At 38.5% G+C, this 19138-nt stretch overlaps 1 protein-coding gene across 3 annotated transcripts in view; it reads left to right on the forward strand.

Moving 5' to 3' along the window:
- Window positions 1-2117: 2117 nt before the first annotated feature.
- Window positions 2118-19138, forward strand: part of F2R (coagulation factor II thrombin receptor) — a 446991-nt gene continuing 429970 nt past the window's right edge. The window contains exon 1 of one of the 3 annotated variants that reach the window (XM_044063968.1): window positions 2118-2511. In XM_044063968.1, the coding sequence (XP_043919903.1) occupies window positions 2424-2511 (88 nt within the window). In that variant the 5' untranslated portion in view covers window positions 2118-2423. The remainder of the gene's footprint in view (window positions 2512-19138) is intronic. The other 2 variants (XM_044063969.1, XM_044063967.1) reach the window with 2 other exon arrangements.

The raw sequence follows: 19138 nt of genomic DNA on the forward strand, positions 1-19138 counted from the left end.
TAATCCATTAAGTACAGAAGAAGTAATTAAGGACCTGGGGACCCAAGTTGATAGCAGTCTCTCATTTGACAACCACGTGGCCAAAGTGGTTAGAAAAACATTTTATATAGCCCACCTAATCATGAAGGGATTCACATCTAGATCAGGGGACGTCATCGTGCCTCTTTACTCATCCCTCATCAGGCCCATAATTGAGTACAATGCCCCTTTTGGGATGTACCTTACTAGACACCTGCAGCAACTGGGAAGACCCCAAAAGTACCTCACCAAGAGGATCAAAGGGCTCAAACAGATGCCATATGCTGCCCTGTTAAAGAAACTCCAGCTCTTCTCAGTGGCATACTGCCTGTTCAGAGGCGATCTGTGCCTGACGTATAAAGCCATGTCCAACCCGGAATTAATGGACATGCTGCACCTCAGAAAATCCAAATCCCATCGAGCTACGCGCTCGAGAGACTTGAACCTCAGCACTGAAATAAATAGGACATGCTGGAGGGACAGATTCATAACCCAAAGGCTCCCTTCACTCTGGAATAAAATCCCAGTCCAGGTTAGGCAGAGTCCCTCATTGACTCTCTTCAAGAGGAATCTTGATGAGTGGATGGGAGATCGTAGGTTTACCCCGGGTATCACTTCTGTGTCACTGTTAGACAGAGGCACAGTATACTAACCTCGAAAAAGGGCATAGCAAAATAAATTTAAAATGGGTGGCGAAAGCCAAACACATTCTGGCTAGGCTTATAAATGCCCTAGGGCAGATGTATGAACCTATGAACCTATTTCTACTAATGGATGTCTTGGAACAAGATGCTGAAGAGCTGACAGGGTGCGAGTAAGACACTAATCTTGAGTTATTCAGAACATGCAATGATAATTAGTAGCACAGCAGGTAGCATAGTTGCCTTTAGTGCAGAAGGCTGTGGATGCTACTCCCACATCATGTAGATGGATTACTGATACTGAAGTGTACTTTAAGAAGGGGGATAGGGTTGCACTCCTGAGTGTGTCATCCTTTGGATTACATGTTGTAAGGATAATGTGTTTGTTCTTCTGTATTTCATAACATCAAAGTTCTAAATCTTGTTTTGTAGGCAGGGATTATATTGGAAGTGGTCGAAGCAAAACTAATCTTCAGTTTATAGTGGTTCACCTTCTAGCGCTCAGGAGGTGGTACTGTCTAGAGTGCCACTAGCTGGAGCATTGAACAGTGATAACTCCGAATTCCAGACAGCTGATAGTGAGTTTAGCAACCAAATGTTTGACTGCATTAGAATCTGTGAAGCTATATAGCTGGGGTCTAGATGTCTGAGTCATTGGGACTTGTATCAGGAGAGATGTATGCAGGTAGGAAGTTGGGCAAAGGTTACGTAAGACGGGTGTGCTGGGTATATTCGTGCTATAGGTTTATTATTCATTTTTTTCTTAATTGCTATGTTCAGAGGTAAATGGGGTCCATGGGGTTTGCTGTGCATTTTTATTCATTTTAGAGTGGCTGGTTAGTGATGACTCGCAAGGAATACTTTAAAGTGAAAATATGGGTACAATTTTATTTTTTTTGGGGGGTGGGGGACATGTTCAGTGGTTACAGCTGAGTAAATGTGTGTGTTTTGCAGTAATCCTTCACTATTACTGTTAAAGCTGCACGATTTAAATGGTTTGTGAGATTTCAGTATGCTGGAATAACTTCACTCATAACTGCATCTCCTTCACCATCTTATGGAAATTTCATGTAAGTGGGTGTAGCCAGTGTCATATTGACCACACACCCATATCTCACTTTGTCCCTAAAAGGTGGCAACCCTAATTTTGTGATAAAGCACTTAGGGTTACAGTTAGTAAGGGCAGTCAGAGTTTCATACCAAGTTCCTATTTTTCAGAACATGCATGTTAACGCAAAACCTGAAGTTCTCTGTTTACTTTTTAAGTGATTTGGAATACTATTAAAATTGTCCAGGATTTGGGGCCTTTGTCCTCCTTTTATTTTGACCTTTGTTCCAGATTCTTAAAGAAGTTGGAAGGTATGTTTATTTGTGTGAAAAGAAAAAATGTCACCAACCAAGTCCCAAGCCGATGGTGAACAGAATGGCGCATGCCATTAACCGCGATAATGAGCAAGGAAGTTGGCAGTCAGCCTGACTTAAATTGCACTGAGTCATTTCGCCCGTAAGGCAGAAGGACAGAAATATTTGAGAAGGGTGGTCGGTTTTGCAGGATCTTGTTTTCGTGTAAAAAGAGAGGCACATTTAGCCGTACCTCTCCCATTTAGGAGTCGTTCAGACCTTCGAAACGTGTTACTTGAAATTGTAAGAAACAATTAAACACCGAAAGGTGATTTTACTTTCTGCTGGCGAAACTTTTTCTGTCGGGCTGTTTCATATCGAATTGAAAAATAACGTGGATCAGCTCCCGTGTATTTGGAAGCAATGGCGTTTTGTGGGGCACTTATACTGCTCATTGTGCCTTTTCTGTGTGCAGCAGCAGATGCAGACACGAACGGAACAGTAAAGAATGGTGAGTTGCATTGATGCGATGTTGGTTATTACCAATCACCGTGGTAATACGTTTCACTAGAAAATGACATATACAGTTTGTGATGCTGACGAAAATTTATTTAATGAGGGAAGTGTTAGCGTTTAACTCACACAGTGGAAATTGTTTAGAATTTCAGAATACCCGTGTTGTCTTAGTTTTGAGGTGTTTTTGAGTATTCTTACCATGAAGAAAAGCAGATTATGCACATTTGATTTTGAAAGGTTTACGGGAACTGAACGTACAATAACGGTTTGGGGTTTGTTAGGGGGGGTGTCTGGATACTCTGAAGTGTAACTTCTGAACTACTGCCAGTTTGCTTAGCTCTGTAAGGCGTGCACGCTGTACATGTCACGCATGCATTTTGCCGTTTGTTTAGCGTTGCAAAGGTGTGTGTGTGTGTGTGTGTGTGTGTGTGTTATACACACAGTTATTTGTGTAAGTGGGGAAAATACTGTGCGAATGTTTCCAAGGTATTATAGGGTTACTTACCACTCGCACGTCTTTATGCAGGACAGTCCCTATTTCATCAGCAACGTACTGTGGCAAAACACGAAAAACTGCAATGTGCTGAAATTTTTAGGACAAAGTATTTCCTGTGTTCCCTAAAACAGTTGAGTAAAGCAATTTTGTTGTATCTGAACACACAGGTTTGGTACGAACGAACAGCATCGGCTGAAATTCTATAACGCTGAGGTTTAATTTTGAGAAAACTGTGGTCTGCTTTTTGCACTGGCCACATACCTCTCAAGTGTACCTCATTACGGGGAACGTTCCTCATTTGGGGTCTAAAAGTTCATGTTCCTCGAAGTTCCTCAAAGTTCCACATTGAAAGACTGACGCATTCAGTGTTAGGGATTTTTTTAAGTGAAATCCCTTGTAAATAGAAATGAATCATATTAATTCATTAAAATATCTTTATAAGTAAAATAAGTATATTTTAACCATCCCTATGACTTTCCTAGTTGACGTTGTTAGTAAGCCATTAATATGTGTTCCACATTTTGCCCATTTGTTCCACAATATGAGGGCTAATGTTCCTCATTTTGGACATAGAAGGTTGAGAGCTGCATGGTTTGATTCGCAAACTATCAGGTTTCTTTAAATATTACCCCACTTTGCACATTTTGAAAATATGAAAGCCTTATTTATTATGGCAGTTATTTACTTATGGATTAAATGAAATCCTGAAGCACTGTGCAGAATATGGAGTTGCTGTCCTTTGGCAACAATGCAATGCCACTTTTAAGTATTAGAAATTGTTAGACTAACATACAAATTGACTGGGGCAACCATATCCAAAGCTAAGAGTTATTTTGAGATGAGATATGTGTTTAATTAATTATATTTTGGACAACATCCAGTATAGGTTTCAGGTTTGGTACTTTTCCAAGACCATATGTAATCCCACTATGTACTTTGGATACTGGGCTGGAATACCAGTAGTTAATGTGTTGGATTATGTATGGAGACAATTACTATTATATAGTGGTTAATATAGTTTCATGTGCCACTTTTAAATCAGTAAATAAATACAGTGAAAACCTGCATGACTAACCCAGTCAAGTCAAGGCTTATCACTTTTGCAGAAAGATCTGCTTTAAGGAAATTGACACTACTGGTAGTAGAATATTAATAAAAGCTGCCACAATCGATAACATTCTCAAACGCTTGTGGAAAAAGTATCTCATGCAGTTAAAGCAATGCTTTAATGTGACACAAAATCATTTAAAAATAAATCTTGAGATGGTTACATCAAATGCTCATATGCAAATCTCCAAATCGAATCCTGCCATTTAAAATACTGAAAGCAATAGTTACACTTTTTTATCTGAGGAGAATGGTTATGTTAAAGGAGTAACTCATACTGGACCTCAACATAAGAATTGCACAGTCCGTTTTTCTTCTTCTTCCTTATATGGGAGTGTCCATTTGCTGTTTATCAGCAAATGCATTTACAAATTCTAATGTACACCTGTTCCATCAAAGTACATGCTGTGCACACCATCTGGAAGGAAGCATCATTTTGCATGACACACCCATTTTCTAAAAAAATCTGGCAGAAATAAAATGAAATCAAGAATATTAAAACGAATGCAGGTTCACAAGACATCAAAACCATCCCCCATACACAGCATGCCACTCAACAAGAAAACAAAATTTGCCATAATGTAAATAACAGGCAGTTGCATTTAACAAGTCCCACTAGTCTGCGTAAAAAACAAGACACTGTGTATTAATATGCTGTAGCTCATGCAACCTGAGTGCAAAATTCAAGTGATAAAAACATAACACTGTGTAAACCAGTATGTTTATTTTCTAAGATTGGCAAAAATGCATTGCGTAATAAAATAAGCAAAACACATTTTTTTGTTCTTATCAGAAGAGAATATATTCTAACATGTAGTACTATGACTACAGTGTCTTAAAACATTTTGTTTTGTCTTGTTGTATGATAGTAGTAGTCATTTGTTAGGAAAAGCCAGGATAACTTATGACTGCCTTTATTTGTTCACTCTGGCATTACCCTCATCAATCAGCCATGCTACGTTTGGGTAAGAAAATTTTTAAAAACAACTCCATCAGATAGTTACTATAATGACTTGTTATGCATTAATGGTTCAGATTTTGTTGGGTCTGAACCCTGGCTCACCTGTGTTCTGACTATGAACTCACTGCATTTACACCTGGTGCTACAGGGAAAGCTAATATAACAGTTTATTTATTATTTGTTAACTGGGAAAGTCCGACTTGGAATGAAGCCAGTTTTCAGGGGAGGCTCGGGAGAAATGCTGCAGATGCATGTCTTTGTAACATGGGAGGAAACCCACTTGAATGCAGGGAGGAAATGCAGACTCCACACAGAAGGCACCCCAGCATTGAACTGGAGGACCTCTTGCTGTGAGGCGACAATGCTACCGCTGCACCACTGCGCCATCCAAGATAAGATATATGTATCCCCCTTCAAGAGTTGAACACACAGCACACAAAATGTAAATTTGCTGACCTGTGTCTTTACAAGCTGAGCTAACACTCTGCACAGATTTTACCTTCACCTGGTGTTGGCTCAGCATTATAACTGAGTCTGTACTTCATGAGTTAGAAGACCAAAAACAGGAAAGTTCAATACCACTTCATCAAACACAGTTTGTCTGAATGGCACATGAACAAAAGTATCTTTGGCCATTATTTGTTTCAGTTTCTTAACTATTTAATTGAACAGGTCTAAATACACTTTTCAGCCATGACTCTTGTCACTAGGCAGATAAAACAAACCATAACAGATACATAATAAGCAAATATATTCAGTAAAGGTTACAAGTTATGTCAGGCAACATTGGAGAGAATTTGCCAGACACTTTTCATACAGGGGAGACCATACTTATCAACCTGCAGTCATTAAAAATCATAACACTAGCCTTTAAAACATTTTAGGAGAGGATCAGAAAGGGGAGTAGCTTATTATTTTTTCACAATCAAAGGAGGTCTTTATATACTAGACTGTATATAGTTGTAGTACTGAATCTTTGTAAAAGCTTAGCTTATCTTTCTGATAAAGTATGTACCTTCAGCAGGTCTGATTTTTATGAGGAACACTATAATTTTAGGAGGAGCAAGGGTAAATCTGAGGGCCTAAATCATAGCATCACCTCTGCTGTAACGTAACCAACTGCAGTTGCTGCTTCATGGGAGAAAGGTATCTGCTGTAAGAAAATGAAGAGGCAATTTTTTTTTTGCCAAGTCAGATGTAATGTATCGTGTATGCTGTGATTAATGAGCAGAAACAACCCTGGATCTGCACCAGATGTACTTATAAAGTGCTTTATTTACTCCTAGCATGGTAGTGCAACTCTTGCACTATACTTTATTTTTTATATGTATGTTTATAGTACTGGCATTTAAAAAGTCACAGTGGAGGGTCAGAAAGATTCTTTGATATTTTTCTAGGTCCTTTTCGTCATATTGATTGTGGCGTTTTTTTTTTTAGCAGAAAGTGCTGAGAAAAAGAATTTCCATTTTTGAGTCACTTTTTTTTACTGTATATATTTTTGGCCCTGCAATATTACGTCCACTAACTGGTGTCTATGACTTCTTTCCCCTCCATTCACGCAGACAATTTACATTTTCTACCAAGATCATATTTTTAGTAGGGGAGAAAACCTAGGGGCACTGTTTAGAGCTTGAAAGATACAACTTAAACTGATCCCACCATTCCTCATCAAAATGGGTGATCAGACATTCAGTGGGTCATTCCCATCTCTCCTTTGACATGTCCTCCAGTGTCTTGAGTCAGCTAGTTGAACTCTGGTCATCTGAGGCACCGTCAGGGCTTTATTTCTCTGTGCCAGTGTGATTCCTTTTTTAGAGTAGAGTGTCATTTCCTGTTATTAAGGCAATAACAAGTAGGTGATCTATTTATTTGAGTGCATTTTAGCAGCAGTATATTTGTATAACAATTCCTGAAGGTTGTGGATTTTCATTTCTGATTGTACTGAATATGTAACCCTCCACCTTGTAAGGCAGTAATTGGGGTCAGTGTTCAAATTAGTGAGTGACAAAGACCCCCAAGTCAGGTATACATATTTAAATTTAAATGTCTCGTCAGTTTTCATAGGTTTGTGGGATACCTGTTTTGGGGCTTTGAATGCTAACTTGGAACTCAGACTAAAGGATTTGTTGAGAATGTATGTTTATCCAGGAATCCAGATAGTATTTGAATGTGCATAGAATTTTGGATTGCTTTATTTGTAGTGGAACTTGTTCCAAAAAGCTGTGGTTTCTTGGCTTGTTATGCCTCCTACTAGTTGTAACAGTAGAAAGTATAACAGTGTATTACCGTCCCTCAGATCCTCAGGCTGTGGTGTAATTCAAGCCCTAAAATAACTCAGGGCATGGATTTACGTAGAGCTTAAATCCCAGACATAATGTGCCCTGGATATGTGTATACACAATATTGCATAATCTCAGTAACCTCAGCCATGTGTTACAGTCTGTACCACTACATTTAGGAATCATTTTAGAAAATTTCTTCTGAACTTGTTTCTGTAATCTTAATTCATTCTTAAGAGGAAGCACAGAATGCTGCATTATATTTTAAGATACGCATAAAAAATAAGTAAGAATGCAAGCATCCTTTGAAGACATAGTTTTAAACACTATCTCAAAACTTCAAAAGCCCTATTTTTATCTTTCAGTAAAGGATATTTTGTTATTTATGTAACTCCGCAGATAATTCTTAACCTTTGTCTGTGTGACAGAGTTATCCAGTATAACATTGTTGTTAACCTTTACTTGCTCTTAGTAACATTACCTTGCACTTATTTTGTTCCTAATTTCAAACCCAGGTCTTTTACACAGCTGTTGAATGTTGTGCTTATATTTGTTTATGGAATTCATGTCTTCATTAGACGAGAACAGAATCAGTATTAATGAGATCTGTATATACAAATATCCTTTGAGAGTAATTTGTTGGCAAGGTGAAAAAGAGTGGCCCTATCACTGAGCCCTGTGGGACACCACTAGTAACTGGAACTCGTTTAGATGTGTATCCTAAAAGTAAGACCCTATATCGTCTTTTTGATGGCTACTCATGAGCCCATCTTACAGAAAATGTATTTATTTATTTATTTTTGACTGTGGTGGTGGCGCTGCGGTAGCGTTGTCGCCTCACAGTAAGACGTTGTCCCGTTCGATTCTCGGCTAGAGCGTCTTCTGTGTGGAGATATGCGTGAATGGGCATACCTTCATTGAAGGTTGTGTGTTAGAGCTGGCAACTTGGCACGTAAAAATCTACTGCCAATCATTAGTGGACCGGAGTTCCGCTGTGGCGACCCCTAACCGGGAAAAGCCGAAAGACCCAACATTTAACATTTGTTTGCCAGGATAGTCCGACTGGACAACAAGTGTCTGTTTTCAGCGGAGTCCTGGGGAGAAAAACTCCATAAGTTTACAGAGAGAAGAAAAATTTACAAAAGAGACATTACAGAGTAGTAGCATACTGATTATAGACTTTACAGCAGTTAGTGTACAATAAGAGGATATTACCCCTTTTGGTTGAAAATACAAGTGTACAAGATATACAATGAGAGTAGATAAGAACCTGGTAGCATTGCAAGATATTTCACAATCGAATAAGAGTATATAAATGTTTAAGTTTCCATATATACATTCAAGCAGATGTACATGTAAGATGCATGTAAGACAATATATACATATAATGTCAAAAAACAGGCACTAGTGCGAAGATCGAGTATAATATTAAGGTTCCAAGGTTAATGTTTGTTCAAGCAGCCAAGTCCAAATGCAGTTTATGCAGGTTCGTTTATTAGTTAAATAAAATAGCAGATAAAACACGGATAAGCGCTTTCGCCAAAGTTAGCTTCTTCAGATCCTCAATACACAGTCATCCCTAAACATTCTCAATACAGTAGCGTTGTCGCCTCATATACATATGCGTGTGTGTGTGTGTGTGTGTGTGTGTGTATATATATATATATATATATATATATATATATATATATATATATATATGGGTCTATATTAGATAAGCAAAAGTTTATCTTACCGAACGCTAACATGAGCGAAAATCCCATAACCTGAAACCGGAATTGTGAGATCGCAGTACAGTGAAGATGGGAATATTTGCCCTTTCCTCACTGTAGTGCGATCTCAGAGTTGGAATATAATATTTAGCGGGGGGTGTGGGGGCACAGCCCCCCACAATTGCAGTTTTGAGTTCCGGGATTTTCGATAATGTCAGCGTTCAGTAAGATAAACTTTTGTTTATCTAATATAGACCTATATATATATGGGTCTACTTCATTTCACCTAACTTCCAATTCACTGACTTTCATTTCACTGACCCCCATTTCACTGAAATTTCATTTGACTGACACTTCATTTCACTGACAGTTCATTTGACTGACAAGTATTATTAGCAAGAAAATGGAATATGCCCCTTCCCCACTGTTGTGCGACCCTGGAGTTAGAATATATAGTTGGGGGGTGTGGGGGGGCACAGCCCCCCACTTAATTTCATATGATATTGTTAAGTTTTGGTATAATATTGCTTAGTAAAAGAAAAGTAAGTGGGGTCTTCACCCCCACACCCCCCATTGTGGGGGGCTGTGCCCTCCACACCCCCAACTATATATTCTAACTCCAGGGTCGCACTACAGTGGGGAAGGGGGCATATTCCATTTTCTTGCTAATAATACTTGTCCGTCAAATGAACTGTCAGTGAAATGAAATGTCAGTGAAATGAAATTTCAGTCATTTGGTCTCAGTCAAATGGGAGTCAGTGAATTGGAAGTTAGGTGAAATGAAGTAGACCCATATATATATATATATATATATATATATATATATATATATATATGTATATATGTGTATGTATATATATATATATATATATATATATATATATATATATATATATATATAAAAACATACACACACTTGCATGCACTCATATATAGGTTATTGCTCGCACATTGATAGGTATAGTTAGTGTGTTGTCCAGTGCAGATGGGGTGTAGAAATGTAGAAATAGTGAGTGGATGAGGCTTCAGGGGGTCAATTACAGTTGCATAGATGGTTGGTGAAGATGCATGTTTTAAGTAGGCTTTGGAAGGAGGGTGTGGAGTTTTACATTTCTTGCACTTTACCATTCCCTAATGAGAAGAGTTATCAAAATCCTTGTTGAGTTAAAAAATGATGATAATCTCTTTAAAGTGAAAAAGATTTATAAAAAATCAGCACGCCAAGTAAGGGTAGAGCGTCCCTTAATGAAATTATGGTGCTACAAATCAAGCTTGTTTCAAAAAATTCACATAGAATTGATGTAACGCTCAAAGGGACAATAGTTTTGCATACTTACAGAATTCTCCATTTCCTATGAACATGCATTTTTCTGAAGGACAAAAAGTCATCTCAGTACTTAAACGTGTGTAGTGTCTGCATAGTGTACTGTTTTTATCAGAAAATACATGTTGAGGGACAGGAAAAGTCATAGAACAAGCAAACTTCAAGATATGTGTATTAAATATGTTCTAATAGTGTATAAGCAACTAAGAGCTGGTTTTCTCAATGGTAATGTTAACATTTCCACGAAAAGATGGTTATAGGGAACATCTGTTGCACAGTATGTGATTATTTCTGATTCTTTGTATGTGTAGACTTGTACATGTTGAAAGTTTTTAAATTCCAACATCAACAGTCTGGGAAAATGCAGAATTAAAATAATTTTTTATGAAGAGCGGCTGCTGTGAAATATGGGAAACACTAATGGGTTGAATCAGACTGTGGCATGTCTAGTGAGTTAATTTATTATAGAAAATAAATGTTGTTACAGAATTGTAATTATCTTTATGATTTACAAATGTAAGGTTCATTAGGAGTGAAAAGATACTCAAAAGCTCGTGTTTCCATTGTTAAAAACGGATTCAGGAATTTGGGTCGACTGTATTTTCTTCTCCATTTCTTTACTGCTTATGCCTGATACAGCTGTGAAGCCACAATGAAAATCTAAGATCCCGTTTCTGTCATCAGGATGGTGCAGTGACAAGTTCTAAATTATCTTAACTTTAATGTGTACAGTATGTGGTGTGTAACATCAAACAAGAGCTGCAGTCTGTCCTTTTCTGGTTAACTTATTTGTTGTTTCTTATGTTATTGTTGGTCTGCATCCTAAGTATGCAGTCAGTGTTTTTGAAGCACCAAACTGTATGATTTGCCATTAACATTTTTGCTTCTATATGTGAACACGTGATAGATTTATTATATTATTTAGGAGTGTGATGTTGTGGGAAAATGAAGTAAAACATGAAAACATTTCCAAATGTGTATTTTTCTGTATATTAGATTACATTTTTAATATCAGAAGCATACCTGAAAATGCAAAACAGTGCAGCTACAGGTTTCTGGCGATGTTGTCTGATCTCTCTCTCTCTTTTCTATCAAATGAGTTCAAAACTGTAATATTTTCATGTTGCTATGCTGGTGGTGGGAGGGGATGGGGACATGCCTTCACGTGCCGCAGTATACTCTTTTAATTAATATAACCAACTCAAAAAAAAAAACTTAGTTGCACAGTCCATCCATCCATCCATCCATCCATCCATCCATCCATCCATCCATCCACAACACTGTTTTCCCATTTTTTCACATGGGATTGAGGTGTCATTTCAACAGTAACAGTCATCTAGAGCCAGAGTTTACACTGCCAAGTGTCTAGCCCTACTACAGTAGTTCTTCCACACTACACAATCGCATGTACACTCACGCCTATGGCCAGTTTAGAGTGTCCAGACCACCTACTGCATGTCTTTGGAATGTGGTAGGAAACCAGAGCACACAGAGGAAATCTGAACAAACACAGGGAGTGCAGAACTGAACTGGGGAACCTCTTGCTATGAGGTGACAGCACTAACTACTGCACCACTGTATCATCCCAAAGGTTGCACAGTCTTTGGCTAAATATTTCTGTGCCAAGACTGGTGAATGAAACATGCTTGTAGGATAGCAATTTGCTGAAAAGCAAGTCGATCAAGTTAATCAGTGCTTTGCCACAGCAGTTTCAGTAACTCAGTTTATTCCATGCTCGCCTTTGGTTGCAGGCAGATCAGAAGGCTGTGGTTTTTGTTCTCACATTAGGTGGTTTGAAGTCAAGTAATATAGTGACACTGTAGGGCAGCTTCAGAGATGGAGGTGCTTCACTCTGCAGGTGCATTCCATCAGATGAAAGGTTAAACTTTGGTTCCCTTGGAGTTGGTGGGTGCAAAAGATCCCATAGCACTTACTGAAAAGAGTATGGGGATTTTCCATGGTGTGCTGAACAGATTACCGCAATTTAGCATGATCACCATCTCAGGTCTTTCCTTGTAATAAGTCGAGGCTAGTGGGACTAATCTGATCATCAGAAGAAGCAAGTCACTTTAAAAGTAGCATATGTCATTTCTTTGAGTGAACTTGTCAGTGTTGACCCATATTAGCTTTCATATATGAGATGCATTTATTTTAATACAGAAATAAGGTTGTAGTATCCTTCCTGTTCTGTCTGTGGCTTTCTTCCAGGTAATTCATTTTCCTCCTGTCTCCCAAAGCATGTTGACCAGTTGCCTGCTTGTAAAATGTCTATGTATATATTACAAATACTTTTACTCTTTTGGTGCCATTCATAGCTAAAAAGAGTCTTCAGTGGACTGATTCCTTAGCAAATTAACAATAATTAAGTAAGTAACTTCACTGCAGTCGTACACCTTAAGTGTAAAGCTTTTTGCTTGCATTATACAAAGATGAGAAGCAAATTATTTTTTCCTTTCCTGAGCTTCTTATATTCTGATTTTGATGCTGTGTTGACTAGGTTTTTGCTTTCTGTATGTTTTTTTTAGGTTGCGCAGGAAAACAAATTAATTTACATCCTGGTTGCATTTATAGGATCACAGATTCATAGGCAAGTACTAGGCTAGTTGCCTTTGCTGGCCATTTTGAGCCTCTCCAGTTTCCCTTTTTGTGCTCAAATTAACCTATCATATTTGGTTAGAGATTGGCCTTATCCATCCCATGCGTAATAATTAAATATATTACCCCTAATATTAATACTAAAGATAATTTGAGGGGACCCATGCATGAGATAAAGCATTTAGGAGCTGCCCCTGTCCATTACTAGTATAGGGGCAATGCTGGGGTAAATTTTCTGTTTCCCACCCACAGATCTAAGTTGCTGTTGAATATGGACAAGTATGAACTTTGTTTTTTTTTTTTTTTGCGGATGGGGAGTCTGTTCCAGAGCAGTGGTATCCCCTGCAAGATGTACCTGTCCCTCCAAACTGTTCTGTTGATGTTGCAGAACAGGTTTAGATGCCTAGTCAGTGTTGTACTGATTTTCTGATTTTACACTGTTTTAGTGAATAAATGCCAATAGATTTAGCAGAAATACAGATGTATGGTAGCAGTCAGGGGATAATAATTTCTTTGAAAACCTGATCTGCCCGTTCCTTAATTGGTACTATATCATTCCTTATTAAGTGTCATATGATTTTTTCTTGCATTCTTGAATTCCAATACCTTTTTGATGATTCTTATGTTCATGCACACACAATTCTGTATAGAGAAATATACTCCCTTACTTTTTCTCTCTAAAATTCATCCTCTTTTTCTTCAAATTGCCTGTTTTGTGTGTGTTTTGTTACCTTGATTTGATTTAGTCCCTTGTTTATGGATTTAAATCAAGGAATTGCTATTTCCCTCCCTGTTCTCATTCTCTGTCTTTTGTCACCCCATCCTGTACTGAATCCCTGTGTAAGTCAGTACTTTTCCCTGTAGTTGAGGGTAGATGAAGGACGTGGTGCAGGGTACATTTGTTTACTAAAGCAGTTTTTTTTTTTAATTAATGTTGTGCTGTTAAGTTGACATTACTAGACAGCCTGTACAATGGTGTCTATATGCCAGTGTTGTTGAGCTGAGTAGCTTGATTTGTGTGTGCGTGTGTGTGTGTGTGTGTGTGTGTGTGTGTGTGTGTGTGTGTGTGTGTGTGTGTGTGTGTGTGCGCACAAGCTCACGGGTGGGGCAGCTTGCAGTGAGTTGCACTGTATATGTCAGACTTTTATTGTGTGTGTGTGTGTGTGTGTGTGTGTGTGTGTGTGTGTGTGTGTGTGAGAGGTTAAAATGGTTTTAAATGGTGGATACTATGTCATTCTATCGAAAGTGACTGACCCCTGTTATTGATTGACCATAATTAAGCAGTGGTTTGGCAGGGCTAGTTTCTGTTTGAGTAGAACTAATTGAAATAAATTTTTGTGGTCATTTTTTTATTTGTTCACAGTCAAACAGTTGATGTACATCATCAGTAAAGTTGTTGTAATCACCTTATATGTCTAAATGAACTCTGTTTCTCAAAGTACTCTTGGGATGTGTTCAGAAGAGGACAGCTACTGCTAGAAGACTGTTTAGCATGTACAGTGGTATATCACCAGTATTTATGTAAAATTGTAAGAGTGTAGCTTGAGCTGTAAGCCCATCAAAAAAAGAAAAAAACTTGTTCCAGCGACCCTAGGGAATGAACATTAACATGGGTCCTGAAGGAGGCAAGTCCATTAGTGCTACTTTTCTAGCTTCTCAGAATTTAGTTTCAGTGTTTACTGTAGGCTGAGTTGTGGTTTGAACTAGCAACTACACCAGAAGCATGCTACTGAGATTTTAACTTTGCACAAATCTAACCATGCCAGTATATAGCCCCATTCCTTTCCAGTTAGCCTTGCCCAGTTGCATGATTTCTGCATCCCTGTGTTGCTTTGAAGTTATTAGCTGTCACTGGTTGAATCACATGTAAACTTAACTGTTCATAAATAATGTGTAAACTTAGCTGTTGTGAATAGGTACAAAATGGAAGTATTATTTTAAGAGTTATGTTTAAGAGACCTACTGTATGTAAAATACATGATCATTTAGTGTCATATGCAGTTTTGAGGCAACCTAGAACATATTGAAGTGCAAAGAAATTAGTGACAGCAGTTTGCAAGGTAAGGCTGATAACAGGAACTTTTGGATTTAGTGTGCTTCTTTGTTAAATGGGTTAACTGGGCTTTCTCACATCCTTTTCAATTGTAACATAGGTCACAATGGCAAAAATAAACGTAGCTTGAGTAACCATGTAGCATCCTTTTTATCAGGTGTCTATTAATGTTTTGTGTTAAATATTTATTTAGTTATCCATAAAAGAACACCATGAAAACATACTAATTTGTTTGGCTTGTTTACTTAATCTAGTTTGTATTCTTTTCCTTTAATATAATATGCTAGATGTTTTATAGATTTGTTTTGATTTCTGTACTTTGAAAATGCTGATATTTACATTTATTGACTGTAATTGCTATTTGTTTTCTCTGAATAAAGTTGTGTGTTATTACTGCAGACCAAACTGCTGGTTAACACATCTGATTAGAGAATATATTTTATTAGTCTTCATTTTAAGTCTTGCAGATGGATTGCTGTTTGTATAAGAAAACTAGAATTTCAGTAGTTATTAATATGAGATACTAAGGATGATTTGTTTCTGTGGCTGTTGATGATACATTAATTTAGTTAATACTTTCTTTTATTGGCTCTCAGGAGACTTGATAGACACATTGAATGTGGTTCATTTTTAAGGTTTTATGAACGATAGTTTATTTTTACCAGTTTACAAGAACATTTATTTAAAAAGAAAAAACTGTGATGTTTTAAGTTGACTGTAGTAACAGTGTTAATTTTTCAGAATTAGGCTGTATATTTCTGTTGAGGCATTTGTGGGAAAGACTTTGAAAACCATTACAGTTATCCCCACTGGCTTTTAGTCTCCTTTGTGTAACAGCTGGGACAGAAAGCCTGTGGCTGAGCATGCGGTTTAACCACATACCTAGCATTTGTGGTTTGGTAAACTTTTTACGTGCAGTTAAAACCAACGACTGTCTAAATTAACAGCCCAGTAAAAAAGCAGTTATCCAAATGTAAACATTCAACTACATCAGGCACAAACGGTGAGAAATGTGGAGGATATTCCATATTATGTTGTTAGATAGAATGGCACAACACCAGAATGGAGAACAGTGTCACAGTAGAAGTGTATGCTGGTTTTGGCATGTTGAGAATGTGAAAGAACTATGGAATACTAGCTTTCCCCAGAAGGAGATTGGTGACTAATGGGTCATGTAATGCTTTATTAGGCAGCTGAAGTGGCAAACAGAATGTGGTTAGAGGTACTTCTCTGCTAAAAGTACATAGTGAATGTATATATCTGTAGTACTTCACTTAGATGTATTGCAAGTTTCACATTGCTGGACAAAACTGTTTAGGGTGAAATAGCAGCCCTTTTATGTGGTGATTATTTCTTGTTATTTTCTGCAGAGAATTTCAAGTCTAAACTATGCATCCATTTGGAGAGGTTAACTTTCCTCTGATTATTATATTCATCATTTTCATGCATGCAGGATTGTGTTCATAGACTCATGTGTGAAACTAAGCTAAGTGCCCTGAAGGTCTGTTTTAAGCCTAGCCAATATCCCATGGTCAGAATCAATTCCCGAACCTTGTGTTTATACAGTGAAGACTTTAACCATTATGGCAAACACACCCAGCAATTTTATTCATGCAGGATTGTGTTCTAAGTCTTCTAGTATGTTCCATTTGAGGAAAAGTCTAGATCGTATAACATAGTGAAGGGGTTTTTCAAAGTTAGTTCTACACAATCTGGAAACTCTGGAATGGTACAGGTATTGCCCTTCTGGTCCTTGGGTGCTGGTATAATTCCAGTTTGACAATTTTGAATGCAGTTATGGCTACTATGTTTCAGAACCCCTATCTTCAGTTAGTGCTTGCTTGAATTTTGTCTGTTAGTAATTGCAGGTGTGGGGGTAGCTACATTCTTTGATTTCCTGTCACTGCCTGTTTAAGTGGTACAGTTTGAAATATTTTCTGCTTAAAAACCTCAGCTTTGGCCGGCTAAGATCTAGCTGTATTCAACTGGACGTATATGAGAATTTAAGCACCTTTTATCTGCACTTTTATCAAATAATACAGTATTTAAATTGATTTAATTGTGTTGCATGAATATTAACTGAAGTGGACGTTTTGACTCTGTTCTTCAGTTAGTTTTCCACCCACCCTCCCTGTTTCTGTTTTGGTGTTTCTTAGTGGCTTTGAAACTGCCCGCCCCTCTTGTAAATTTGTGTTTGGATACTCTTCCTGGGCCCATCTCATTTGCTCACTCAACTGAGTGCAGTGAGATCATATTCTGATTTCAGGCACTCCTACTGTGTACAAAGAGAGCATCTGGGAAAGAGAACAAAAAAAAATTAAGCTTGTTTCCTGCCTTTCCTAAGTGATCTAGACTGTTTGTTTGTAGGCTTCTGATCCCCCAAGCCCTTCTGTGTGGGAGGGAAGCCTTCTAGCTTAGTTTTGTTTCTTATAACTAGCCAGTTTTCTAGTTTCAGCACTCAAATCTGTTTCTTTGAACTCAGCACTTGTTCAGAACTCATTGTAAGCACTACATAAGCTGCAAATTACTACAGCACTCAACTTTCCTCACTTGTCTAGAGGAAAGCAGTTTTTAGTACTTAATAAATAAGCACTTATCCAGGCATGTCTAAGGGTCAGCTCCCAGTGATTTCTCCTGTCTACCTGATGAATATGGGCATCTTGGGGCAATGCAGCAATTGCCTCATGTACACAGACAACCCTTTCCTCCTACCACCCAACACTACAACCTGTGAGAGATGCACTTATATAGCCAAACTGGAAGCAAAGCTCTCTACACCCAAGACTGGACTAGACAGTCAAGAGGAGAAGGTAAACACTTGCACCACACCACGCTCATCACATAGTCCCTCAAAACCTACACCACCAAAACACACACATAGAAACACAAAACACACACCTACATTCGCGGATGCTCTCAATAAAAACTCGCCCAAGCATCAGGGACATCCAAAGCATAAACGCAAGCAAATTCCACCCCCCCAACACAACCGAAATGACACATAGCCTACAAACTCAGTGTGCCACTCAACCACAGCCCATAAGGCATAACAACGTACCCAACACTCTAGCCATAGGTGACTCCATAGTCAGGCACACTGATGTTCCACTCACTAGACTAAACAAGGAGAAAGTTACTGTCAGCTGCCTGTCAGGTGCCAGGATCCGCCACATAACGCATGCACTCAGGTCATTCCACAATAAGTACAAATATGACACTGTCATTGTCCATGTTGGTGTGAATGACCTGAGATGTACCTCCCTGGACTACATGAAAAGAGACATGGAGGAGCTCTCTGATCTTGTATCCCAGGCAGGTATGACCCTAACCCTGAGTAGCATCCTGCCATCACCCAGAATGATACCACAGTACAAGGACAAAATGATTGACTTCAACAATTGGCTAAGCTTCTGGTGTCATTCTAAGGGGATCCAGTATTTGTCTGCCTGGGATGACATGATCGACAGACCACGATGCTTTGCCAGAGATGGCCTGCACCTGTCGCCCTTAGGATTCCGGATACTGGCTAAGGCTCTTGTCACCCCTATAGTGCCTTTTTAGGCAAGGTTCAAATGACAAATTCACCACCGTAACAGGTACAAGCAAGCAAAATCTGAGGGTAATGCTACTCAATGCTAGAAGTCTAAACCTCAAAATGCACTCGCTCGAGGCACTCCTTAAAATGGAGAACATTGACATCTGTGCAGTAACAGAGACATGGTTCAAAGCTCCAGAGAGCACCCCTGCATTACCAGGCTACAATTCATACCACACCTTTCGGCCACCTAACCCAGAATGAAGAACTAAAGGCAGAGGCGTGTCCATATTCATTAAGGATATCCACACCTCCAGGCTAGTTGCACAGCATAATGCATCCGAGATTATCCAAGTGCAACTAACTCTGGGCAAGACCGCAGTCCAAATAGTAGCTCGCTACAGACCCCCCCACCATGCCCCAGGATTCCCACTCCTCATTTCTTGATACACTGGAAAGTATTAGGGTACAACCCAACACCCTAATAATGGACGATTTCAACTACCTCACCATTAACTGGGAAAACTACTCATGTACCAACTCTTTTGCTCAACGTTTTC

This window comes from Protopterus annectens, chromosome 2.part2 (assembly GCF_019279795.1).
Source record: "Protopterus annectens isolate FY-2018-M chromosome 2.part2, PAN1.0, whole genome shotgun sequence".
Lineage (NCBI taxonomy): Eukaryota > Metazoa > Chordata > Ceratodontiformes > Protopteridae > Protopterus > Protopterus annectens.